At 42.3% G+C, this 12,658-nt stretch overlaps 1 protein-coding gene and 1 pseudogene across 1 annotated transcript; one reads left to right on the top strand and one right to left on the bottom strand.

Annotated features, from left to right (window-relative positions):
* LOC125621418 (killer cell lectin-like receptor subfamily F member 1) overlaps positions 1–12,658 on the top strand; it is a 77,077-nt pseudogene that overhangs the window by 47,567 nt on the left and 16,852 nt on the right.
* LOC125621692 (killer cell lectin-like receptor subfamily B member 1B allele C) lies at positions 768–11,589 on the bottom strand. Its single transcript, XM_048818835.2, has 6 exons — positions 11,511–11,589; positions 7,648–7,746; positions 6,342–6,422; positions 3,840–3,994; positions 3,191–3,303; positions 768–2,282 (listed from the first exon to the last, which is right to left on the bottom strand). Exons 1-6 carry the CDS (start codon positions 11,587–11,589, stop codon positions 2,162–2,164), a joined length of 648 nt encoding a protein of 215 aa, XP_048674792.2. The 3' UTR covers positions 768–2,161.

The following is a 12,658-nucleotide window of genomic DNA, read 5'->3' as shown; positions in this document are numbered from 1 at the left end:
AAGTCAGGCACTATGTTTCTTTAACTTTCTAGAAAACTTATTTTCTACTGAAAGCTAACTTGAATAGAAGTGATGGTGTCTGGTCAATTAGGAAGCAAACAGCATTATAACTAATTGATAGCAAGCTCTGCAGACAGCTTTCCTAAAAAAAATGTCTATGTAGGACATGCTGGGAAAAGGGTGTGGATAGAAAAGTTACCCCAGAGAAAAGGGGTTTGAGCAGCAACCTCAACCTGCGGCACAATAAAAGAAAATTCTGCTAAACTACTGTTTCAATGGTACCTCACACCAGTCAGATTGAAAACCAGAGAGAGACTGAATGGGGATAAATGTTGCAGAAACTGGGGTGGAAAAGGAGATTATTATGCATATATGGTGGACGTGTCCAGTCACGGGAGAGTCTTGGGATGCAATCGGTAACCAAATATCACAAATTGTTGGATCTTTATTACCAAATGATCCTTTGGTAACCCTCCCGGGGCTTCCTAGTGGAAATGGTCACACCAAAGGAAATGAATTAATCTTTCATCCGCTAGTTGCTGTTGGCTAGTGGTAGCCTCTCACTGGGAAAAAAAATAGCCCAACTATTGAGAAATGGTTCAAAAATATGGGAGGTTGGTTACGGAAAAATTCACACACCACTTAGGTACTTAGCAAAATAGACCAAGAACAGATAGATATGTGGTTACCTTTTATTCAGTACTCAGAAAAAGTACATTCACCCACAAAAAAGCCAGCACATCTGCCCAACTTCTTTTTGAATACTAACATTTGGCAGACACGACAGGTTTGTTAAATATGTCTTACATATACAGAGCTTTCATAGATATTAAGGTCAGAAGGGACCATTATGATCATCTAGTCTGACCTCCTGCACAACGCAGGCCACCGAATCTCACCCACCCACTCCTGCGATAAACCTCTCACCTATGTCTGAGCTACTGAAGTCCTCAAATCGTGGTTTAAAGACTTCAAGGTGCAGAGAATCCTCCAGCAAGTGACCCGTGCCCCATGCTGCAGAGGAAGGCAAAAAACCCCCAGGGCCTCTTCCAATCTGCCCTGGAGGAAAATTCCTTCCCAACCGCAAATATGGTGATCAGCTAAACCCTGAGCATGTGGGCAAGATTCACCAGCCAGATACCCAGGAAAGAATTCTCTGTAGTAACTCAATTTAATAAAATCACTAGAAATACAATAGGTGTAAAGATATATGGTATCACCCTGTTAAATAGAAAGATCTGATGACTATATTCCTCTGTAAAGTCTCTGTAAACATAAGATAACTTTGTAATGATTGCTTTGTTTCTGATAGTTACATGGCAAGGATTTGTAAGCTTGTTAAAGCTTCCTAAATAAATAGTTTTAAAAAAATTAAACACACCCACCTTTTGGGCCTTCATCGTGGAGAAGCAAATTAAAGAAAAAGGTGGGGATGGATTCCCACCCCACCCCTTCCAGAGCATCTTAAAGGCTAAGTTGCAAACTTTGCCCATAATATCCAGAGGAACACTGTGGTCTAAGAGATTTTCGAAGCACACTGACTTTCAATCAGAATTGGGTGCCTACCTGCCTTTGAAAATCTCACTCTGTATGGATTCCATCGTACCTCAAAGCCTTGGGACCAAATTTTCAGAGAATATTCCCTCTAAACTTGCCCACCCAATTTCTTTTCGGTAGCACAGAATCTCAGATTTGGGTAAATAAATGGCATTTGTTCACCAAACTGGTCAGCGGGACACACAACTACGAGACCTGAGGAACGAAATTGGAGATTTTGGGCACACAGATTTAGAGGCTAGTTCTAAATATTTGGCCCATGTGCAAGAGTTCTCAAACACTTACGTTTGTCAAACGAACCAAAACAGCACTTGGGTGTCCCAACCTGCCTCTGCTATCGGTTTTGAAAAAGTTGTTCACGCCTGAAAATATGATTAAGATCAAGATGAGCAGAAAATTGCTGGCTTCTCAGGGTTTCGTAACAGCTTCTCTTAAAACCAAAAAATAGAGAATAGACCCTGTTTTGAAAATTGATTTCTAAAGTTACAGACCCGGAGAATTAAAATGATTAAACACAGAACCATTTAAAATAATCACGTTACAAATTATCAAGGAGGATGCTTTCGACTTCAGTTCCATCAATACATATACTTAAAGACCCTGTTTATATCTGAAAGGCTTCTTTCTGGCAAACCCATTTGAATTCACCACCACAGATTTCAGAACGAATCTGTTCCTTCATCACCCCACAACTGTTCTGTTCAGCAAGGCCGGTTATTGGGAATCTGTGGAATGAAGAAAATATATTATCAGAGGTTTAAATTTATTCAACAAGTTCTATTGTAGTCATTCGTCCTCATTTGTGTGTAGTGGGCATGCACATGTAGAAGAGGAACCCATTCGGAGGAATGTGACAGGGTGGTCTGGTGCTTTGTGGAGTTGTCATAACAACAATTAGGCAGAAAAGAGGGGGTAATTGCCCTAAATCCATGTCACAAGGACACCCCAAGCAGTGAATCTGGCTTCAGTTTAAAAAAAACAAACAAACAAACACTCTTAGTTGCTTTCCCTCTCTCAGTGGTGGAATAAAAGTTTCATTTGGTCTTCTCTGAGCTGGGAGATGATTGGTACCAAGACATTACAAACCCTCCAGCCTCAAAGTCCCAATTCAGGTTCCCCAGCTGGGTTTTTCCAGCAGACCTCCAAGCTTTTAGCCTCAGCATATGTAGTTTACCTGCCCCGATTATCAGGAGCAGGAGGCCAGGAGCTTCCAACATTTGAATTCTCCCATGGGATAGTCTCCTCCCCCTTGTGCCCCCCCAAACATACATCTGGTGTATCCTGCTCAGGGCATCCCTGCGACAAGGAGAAAGTACTGCCTACTGAATGCCCAGGTTACCAGGGTAGTGCTTAGATTCTACAATGTGTGTGCTATAGAAAAAACATAACCTACACAGAAAGCCAAGTTACATGTGAAAGCCAAGCCCTTAAAGGAAATTAATTTCCCAGGGACATACATTATGGCTTTCAATTCCTAGTAGGCTACTAGGGGATGCCATATCACCTGTTGTACATTTTAAATCAGAATATGGATTGAGGTGCCGAATTTTAAGCACCCAAGTTGGAAAGCAATGGACTAAGATTTTCTGCCAGAGTTATAAAATAAACACACGAAAGGTCAAAGAGCACTCACAGTGTTTGATTGACCAGGGAGCCATCCACCCACATCCAGTTCCTCTCAGGGGAGGTAAAATTAAGTCCAATCCAAACATGATTTACACCACTTGTAACATTCCGTATGAAATCCTGTGAAGTGTAAAGCAGAGGGGACTGGGTAAAATCACTGACACAGGCTAGAGTTCTTGGGGTCCACCAGCACAGACACACCTTGCTTCTTGCTTCAGGGGCTCTGCCCGCGATGCCTCCGGGGGAAATCTGCAGCCCCGTTCTGAGGGCCTGAGCCAGACAGCGAATGCAGCGTCTGCCCCTGGGAAAATGGAATCTCAGTGTAGGACTGAGAGGTTCACACTATAGTTATAAGAAAAATCCATTTGCTATTGAATTATGAACATGAACATGTTCTTTTCTACTTAAAATGTATAAGAAATAAGCAAAAGAAAATTAAGATGGGGAGACACCGTAGGAGTTGCGTTGTTTAGCATTTTCCCCCTCTCTGCTCCCAGATGTAAAGAATGTTTTGTTTTAGCTTTAATGAATCCAAATTTCACACAGCTGAGCCTCCTTCCAGCACTTTCTTTCTGTACTTATGGCTGACACAAGTCCTGGTATTATACTATAGACCCATTTCTCCAGCGGAAGGTTCAGCATCATATTTTCTTTACCATCTCGTCCTGGTCCTGGATCACGAGCATTTGAGACGTCTTCACTGTGCAGTCTTCAAAGCTCTTCTTCCAGTTTTTAAATTCTTTAGAGACCCAATAGCACTTCCTTCTATGCAACAGCCAATCCATGGGGCAGAGTTTGCACTCGGCGCCCTCTAGAGGGGGAAAGGGAAAGAGGGTGTCAGGAATGGTTTTGAAGGTTTTAAGTAAAATCATGCATGGAGCTTTCAGATTCAGTGTCCCAACCAGGGTGTCTCTCTCTTTGGATTGTGTGTGTTGAAGCAAGGCTCAGTTCTTAGCAAGACACACTTTAGGGCAGGATTAAGGGTCTTTGGCAGAGCTAGGATGGGTCAGGAGTGAGGACTAGAACTGCAGGAGTGAGCTGTGTTGTTCAGGTGTTTTTAGTATGTTCATCACTGCAGTACATGAATAGCAGCCGGAGGAGTGGACCAGCAGGGAATAACACAGGCCAGGTGTCACTGGCCTCCTTGCCAGCTACCCACCAGATTGTTGTGAGGGGAATCCAAGCGTCTGGGTCCCTAGATCCACAGGTGTTTAAGACTCTGGGACCTGAACCAAGTCCAGCCACTACCCTAATCTTGGGGGTCCCAAGACATGTTCTCAGGGCACAGATCTATCTGGCACCCACTTCAGTTACAGTTGAACTCCCTCTGGAAGTTCACAGTAGTGTTGTGAAACATTTAATACACAGACACTTTGCTCAGAGTCTAACATAATTAATTGCTCTTCTACTTAATCATCTAAAGCACAAGAGAGTACAGCTCATACAGAACACAGCTCACGCACTTTTCCTCTTTAATGGATTTTGCCTCACGACACCCCCGGGAGGCAGGGCAGTGCCATTATCCCCATTTTACAGATGGGGAACTGAGGCACAGAGAGGTTAAGCGATTTCTCCAAAGTCGCATGGGAAGAGTGTGGCACAGCAGGGAAATGACCCCAATCTCCCAAATCCTGAGCTTATGCCCTAAATCCTGGACCATCCCTCCTCCTAACAATAGCACAAACCTCTACAACTTGAGCTAGAGACGATGGTTCTCTAGGTGGGAGCTGTAACAGACTCACATTCCCTGTGAGCCAGCCAAAGAGGGGGGATGTGTAACACACACTTGTGCGTGTATATTGTGCTATTTTAACTCAGTAATTTCTTTCATTAACAGAAGAAAGCCTAATTCCTCACTGAGAACTGTACACGGGAAAGTTCTGAAGCCTATGTTCTCATCTCACTTCCTGCTGGTGAGTTTAGGGGTAGCATCCTTTGGAAAGTAAGACATTTCCAGATTGTGCAGTTCAGCTCTTATTAACTCAGTTGCTACTTTTCTAACTTGTTTCTGGACCCTCAGTTGCTATTACTCCAAAGAGAAGAGAGTAGATTGATACATTAAAAGCTAGCACTTGGATTTGGATTTAATCAGATCTTACAAGTTTAACAGGATCATAAGTGAGTATGTGGATGGGGAGACCTCCAGGGAAGACCATGAGTGCTAGATATTAAATGGCATGGGTAATTAAGAGGAAAAAGCAGCACCTGGTAAGTTAGAACTAAACCTAATGCCCAAACCTACCACTAGCTGGTGCTGTGTTCCTGGTAATGCCTTCATAGAATCATAGAATATCAGGGATGGAAGGGACCTCAGGAGGTCATCTAGTCCAACCCCCTGCTCAAAGCAGGACCAATCCCCAATTTTTGCCCCAGATCCCTAAATGGCCTTCTTAAGGATTGAACTCACAACCCTGGATTTAGCAGGCCAATGCTCAAACCACTGAGCTATCTGTTCCTTCATGTGAGAAATAAAACTTAAGTCTGCTTGTGATCACAAAAATCCTATGACCTCTTTTGAATAACCGGAGGTCTAAACAGCTTGTGTAACAAATTTTGCCCCTCTAAAATCTCCCTGAATTTCTCTAATGGTACCCAGGACACTCCTGTTCTGTGGAGAACTCCCTGAACACGTGATTCTGGCTCTTCCTCCACTTCCAGCTGCTAAATTTCATTAACACATTTAAAATACCTGAAATACTTTTCTAATACTCAGCGACTGTAGTTGCCCAGGGATGTTACGATATGGGAATGTCCTTCCCTTCTTAGCTATTGTGCACGGTTGCTGTGCGCTGCTAAACAAACACTAAGCTTCACCCCAAAGGCAGTTGCATTTGTGTAGTGGGTGAAGGGATTCCTGTATCTGCTACATAATTTGTCAAGTACTTTGGGATCCCAGGATCTGTGAGAAATATTTATTGCACTGCAAGTTGATTGCCCTGTACTTACTGGCCACTAGATGTCACTGCTTCTGCTTCTGCTCAGCACCAAGTGGAAATGATAAGAGAACTAAAGACAGGGAGGAGGATCATGAAGGTGTGACACATCTCTGCTATACAGAAAACGAGAGCATTTTGACTGCCTAATTTGATTTTAAGTTGCAGCGAATTCTTCCGGTGGGTATGAAATGGGGGAAAGGAGCTCAATGAGAATGAGGTTACCTGTTGAGTTGCTGTGTGATGAAACACAAAGCATTTGTTTCAGTTGAGATGGGAAATCCTCCAGGCGGGATCCTTTGGTTACTATTTCAGGATTAGGGGGAAAAAAGAAAAGAAAAGAAAAAAGGTAGAGGGTATAAAATCCATTAAATACTGTACTATCTGTCTAATCTATGAGAGGAACAGAGAGGAAATCTTATTCATTCCACTTTGTAATGTATATTCATTCCACTTTTCCCTGCACATTTAATGATGAAGCTGTTTTAGTCCAATCACACAATTTTTATATCCCAAGCTCTTAACTACATCTAGTTAATGTAAAGTTTTGACTTGCATGGTCCAATGTGTCAAGTATTTCATTCACAAATAGACAGGAATCAGAAATGAGATCTCCGTGGGATTGTGAAGTAACAGGCGAATTCAAGGTGCACATTGAGACTGTGAGCTTCTTGGCTAAGGGACAGTCTAGCCAGTGTAGTCACCTTGATCACCTTGATCCTGCAGCCGTCATATAGATTGCGCCAACCACAACACGTCTTCCATTCTTCTCATACCCTGGCCTTCCTTCTCCGTGTGCGGCCTTTTCACTATAAAATCTTCCCCTCTCTTTGGAGATCGGCTGACTGGTCATTTCAGTTCCCATGGGTACTACTCAGCGACAGCTGCAGTCTATCGATTGTCAGGGAGCCTAGCTTGATGCCCGGCCCATCGCATTTTACTATACCTGCTTTCAACAATGGCATCCTGCACTTCGCTCTGCTGTCTGATCACTTCATGGGGGACTCAGTTGCGGATTGAAATTCCCAGAATTCTTCTTCCCATCGCCCTCTCCATGACAGACAGTTGCTGGTCCTCTGTCTTCATTGGCGCCCGTGTTTCGCTGCCATACAACGTTGCTGGCAATGCTGTTGAGTTTCAGAGGGTGGCGCGTGTTGCCTTGTTGATTTTTCCTTGGAGGACAGCCTTGATAGAATTGAATGCGCACCAACCTGATTTCTTTCTTTGTGAGAGTTCACCCTCCTGATCGTAGCACATGTTAATTTCTTGGCTCAAATAGACCTATTGCTCAACTTCTTCTATTGGTTCTCCCTTGATTGTTATTTAGGCTTTTGGCAAGGTATCAGACCGCATAAATTTCGTTTTAGAGCAGTTAATTTTCAGTCTGACTTGACTGCTTTTTGTGCTGAGTTCTTGCAACATTTTCTGTAGTTTGATAGTATTTTCGGCAATCAATACAATATCGTCCGTGAATCTGAGTTGATTTTACTGTAGTAATAATAACAAAAATATAAGGCCTGCAACTACTCACCCCAGATGCCCAGCACAATCACAGCTCCCGCCAGGATGACATTCCCAGCCCATCCAACTCCCAGAGCGATCCGATGCCAATGTGGGCACTGAGGGAGACCTGCAAGAGTCAATATTTGGTGAAAATCCTTCAGTATCCAGTGTGAGGAATAAGAAACATAGCAACTTGTTCTCCTTTGAGCCTGTGCAGCAGTATTTTGAGAGTTTACTAGAAGGTTGCTTTTGAAAAAAAAAAAATTCTTCTTTGGCTCACAATTCCTCCAAAATGGCTGGGCCAAGAAACTCCAGATTTGTTGTGGTTTTGTCTATACCAAAACCAGAATAGATGCCTCTGCTGACAGGTTCTTGTAACTTGGGTATTGGGCTCTGAGGCAGAAGACAACTTGCCTCAGATGTTCGGCTGTGTGTGTCCCCTCTCTGTGTTCTCCCTATGTGCTGCCCCAGCTCTGTGCAGACACCTGGCACAGCAGACCTCGAGTGAACCGCCCAATGACCACAAGATCTGTTAAGGCATGAAGGTACCAGGCTGGGTTTATTGTCGACAAAGCACGGTAATAGCACCTGGCAGATTCTACGAGGATACTAAGACATGTATGCCCGTGACAATGACGCAGCTCAGTCAGTGGCGGGACTTTCTGTTCCCCCCTAGGCTGGCCAAAGACACTCCCTCTGAGATACATCTTTGTACCCTGATACAAACAAGGTACACACTGCCCCTTTGACACAGCTAGTTACTGCCCCTAACGTGGCTAGTTATCACCCATCACCTTGTACGTGTTGGTTCAATCAAAACATCTCTATTACGTACTGTCATCCTGACCTTACCTTTTAGGAGGGGTCAGCGTGTTCCTGTTCTCCTTGGGCTATGTTTTTGTACCATCCTTGATACCGGGATGTCCTGGTACCATTTGATATCAGGATGTGTTTACATGAGTACTCTGTGCCTAGCACTTCTTAGGAACGTGTATTTCCGCAGTATTAGCCCTGTTCTTGCCAGATTCTGTGAGCAGGTCCTGCATCATACCAGGCCTCTGATACAAGGGCTTAAATCTCAGGCTCTCTTCCTACTACAATGTGGATTTCAAAGACAGCACTTTTCTCTCAAAAACAAAGTTATTTACTTCGTTGAGAAAAAAACACAGCAACAGGATGATTTACAAACAAAACCACATATCTTATCTAAGCTTCTTCTTTACTCTAAACCAACAGAAGTTGCAGGAAAATACCCAAACCAACTCACATTCTCTTAAAAAGCAAAGATCCTTCCGTGGCTGATTCTGGTCACAATTGATGGCATGCCTCAATGGCCTCCTTAACTGGGCACAGACCCTCTCTTAGAGTTGCACCAGCTGAATACTGGCCCTTTGAGTAACTTCAGAAAATGGTAGCCCAGTGTTCATAAAGACAGCTGGCACAGCAGACCTCGAGTGAACCGTCCAATGACCACAAGATCTGTTAAGGCATGAAGGTACCAGGCTGGATTTATTGTCGACAAAGCACGGCAATAGCACCTGGCAGACTCTACCACTGCCCACTGCATTCGCATTTTTGTTGAGCTCAAGAGCATGATCCCATGAACACAGAGGCACATGCTTTACTTTACACACTACTCACATGTGTTAAGTTAATCACATGAGTGTTGGCAGGATCGTGGCCTTAATACTATTTATTTGAAAGAATAAATTTGTTCATAAGTTATGAGTGGGAAAAAAATTGGTGAAAACAATTTCCCAAAAGTGAAAACTGTCCCCTCTCTCCTTTCTTATCACTAAAAAAATAAAATGATTGTTGAATTTACTTCAAACTTTCCAAAGAACATTCTCATCTAGCCTCAGACTAACACACACATTTCAGGCTAAAAGGATCATTTGGGGGTGGAGGGGGGTTTAGAAATGGAGAAGCAGTGGAATTCTAGATCAGGCTTCTACTGTAAACTGTCTTTCAGTTTGACTTATTATTTGATGTTACTCCCATGTTTCCACAGAAAGTTAGTTTTCATTTTCAAGTTTAGGGACTAAAACCAATGGGACTATTCATAGTAGCAAGCTCTCTGCTCAGTGTTATTTGCCGACTAGTTGTGACATTGGAAATAGTAAGTTCCAAATTATTTTCACAGTCAATTCTCAACATAGCGTAATTTTAGCTAAGAAACAACTGAACAATTTGGGGGGCAAATTCAGCTCTCGGTTACACTGATGTAAGCTGGGAGTAACTCCAGTGACTTCTAATGTTACTCATGAACAGAATCTGGCTCTTAAAATATTTTTCAAGAGAAGAATATCCAGTCCTATGTGAAAGTAATGTCTGAAGAGCGCGGATATAGCTTTATAAAAGCTTACACCTTGACAGCTAGATAAGAAGGGCCTTATGCTAAAACAAAAAATGTCATGAAAATATCAACTATTAATACAAGTCTAAAGGGGTACTTTCGTAAGAATCATTTTCAGGCCCTGTATAATAATTTAATTATATTCATAGGTGTGTATGTAAAAAGAAAATAGCTTTATAAATACAGTTCATCTGTAAGTTCAAAATAATTACTTTAAAATATAAATAAAGAGGAGAACATGATAAAGCCAGATTGATACAAAAAAATCATCACTATGAAATACCATTATGGATAGTACAGCAGTGTTATATATATAGTGTGTAAGTAGCTTGATAACATGTTTGGGATATTTACTTAGCAAATTAAATATCAATACAGTGAAAATATGAAGGCTCAGATCAACAGCTTAATATAGTTAATCATTTAGATCAATTTCCCTGCTGTACTTACAGAAAACACACTCTAAAGTTATTAAACTAACTAACTTACCTTTATCTTTATCATAGTTCTCCAAAATATCAAAGTTTTAAAGTTTTTAATTTTCAAACGTTTTCAAAAATGTATACTATGATTTACATTTTACAGCTTTAAATTACACCACACAAGTCTCCTCTCATCCTTACTACTACTCTGTTGATCTCCCCTAACTCACAACTCATTACACTGCAGCTGACTTGCATTACAGTAGCTCCTCCATGACCACGCTCAGAAATGGAAACATCATCCCTGCCCTTGGAAACCATCTGTGACTTTCTGTCCATTTCAGAACGCAGTACAAAGATTCCCTGGTTGCCTTCATCATCCGCAGTGGCCAGGTTCTCATTCACTTCTTCCTGTTCTTCAGCCCCATTTCCTGAGATAACAGACCTCTGCCTCTTTAGTTGCCTCTCCATAATATCTAGTAGAACCCTTCTCTACATGCCCCGCAGCTTCTGGTCTTGCCTCCAGGTCCTTCTGCATCAAAGTGGCTCCATAGGTATTTTCAGATCCCATCTCTTCTCCCCAATCTATGTTAAACTTCTGCAATAAAACAATGAAATCCTCCTGCTCCTTGAGTCTCTCAGATTCCATGTGTTCAGTCATTCTTCCCCAGACTCATCCAATGCATGGCTCTTTATGTACTACAGTGGGCAAGTCAGTGCTTTAGCTTAAATGCTTTACTTGTATCCCTCCAATGTGTATGAAAGGTGTGCAACATAAGACTGTATTGTCCTGCACTTCAATTTGTATGTATAGAGACTGTCACTGGCTATGAAGTTTTCTGTGACATGTATTGACAAAACTGAAATAAAATATCCTGTATTGCATTAGAGAGATTCACTTACCAGTTCTGACAGTGATAAAGGACTTCACATTAGCCAAGTCCTGCCACTCATATGGTACATAAAACACAGACCTGCTCTTTATTTCTACTGAATCTCTCTCTCTCTAAATTATTTCTGCTGCACTTGGAGGAAAAAAATCACTTGAAAAATAGGAGCCCCCTCAAAGATAGAAGGTATCTGATATAAAATCAATAAATTAAATCCACTTACTGAGGTGCTGAGATGGATGTGGTGGTCTTGAAGAGGCTCCAGCAATGTTTAAATCAGCATAAACTATATCTCCAGCCATGACAAGAGCAGAGGAAGGTGTGAACGTACAGAGGAGAAACTGTGTCTAAGAGCAACCTCATCGGTACGTCTTAGCAGGATGACAGACACATCCAAAATCAGGAAGTGTTGTCTATCAGACATTTGACTTCCTTTCCCTGGTAACATACCAGAGAAATCCTTGCAATATAGGTAATTAGTGAGTAGGTCTCAGATTGCGAGTCAAAAATAAAGTTTAATTACACGGGCAATTCCTGAACTTTCCATAAGGGGAAGCCATCTTTAACATATAACCTTCCCTCCTAGCTCTCCCAGCTCGTGTTCACTCTTTGTGAAACAACTGGGTATTTGTGATTCTATGGCCGAGTGCCCCATTCGAGGGAAAGATTGCTTCTTCCATGTGAGAGCTCAAACCTGCAAGATGCGCTGAGCAAGCTTAATTCTCCCTGAAATCAATGGGAGGGGAGGGCAAACCACACTTCACAGGATTGGGCCCTGTGTCTAAAAAGGGACTCATGGTTCTATACTTGTGCCCACTTTAAGATGGTTGAGTTCCCATAGTCACACAAGTTGAAGTTGTGGTGCATGGACGTTGTGCTGTCCCTCTGCACAGAGGTGGATTTCACCCACAATGACCTAGCCAGTGGGAAGAACACCTGGAAGGAATCAATCAGTGCATGCCAGGAGGTAGGGGGGTCTAGTGGATTGCCAGCTCCTCTGGCATGGCTGTACCACCCCCAGCCCTGCCCCCAAAAATCCATATTTAAACTTTTACACCATTTTTAATATTTAAAAACAAAATTTAGAGATCTTCGCTTCTGACTCCATGCTTTCCCCAATACATCCTTGGCCGCTGCCCCTCGGTCCGTTATTAAACATGTGACTTTTAAAATGTTTCATCCTGGAAGTGGGGTGGAGGGCGAGCATCGACAGGAGGCATAAAGGTGAAGTGAGCATGGGGCTGGTAGAAATAAATTAAGTATTTAAACTAATTTAATTTACAAATACATGTGTATTTTTGAAAATAAGGGATAGATTTTTCTGGAGGAATTGTTGCATGTTATTGACTAACAGGAAATAAATTTATCCCG

This window comes from Caretta caretta, chromosome 14, assembly GCF_965140235.1.
Source record: "Caretta caretta isolate rCarCar2 chromosome 14, rCarCar1.hap1, whole genome shotgun sequence".
Taxonomy (NCBI): domain Eukaryota; kingdom Metazoa; phylum Chordata; order Testudines; family Cheloniidae; genus Caretta; species Caretta caretta.
Note: the sequence above shows the minus strand (reverse complement) of the source record. Positions and strands in the feature narration are given on the sequence as shown.

Bases quoted from the DNA above. Each gene is read 5' to 3' on its own strand.
- LOC125621692 (XM_048818835.2), bottom strand. From the start codon at position 11,589: ATGGCTGGAGATATAGTTTATGCTGATTTAAACATTGCTGGAGCCTCT. The intron at 7,747-11,510 runs GTAAGTGGATTT...TGACTCTTGCAG, and splicing joins ACATCCATCTCAGCACCTCA to GTCTCCCTCAGTGCCCACAT. The intron at 3,995-6,341 runs GTAACCTCATTC...TTCCCCCTCTAG, and splicing joins ATCACACAGCAACTCAACAG to AGGGCGCCGAGTGCAAACTC.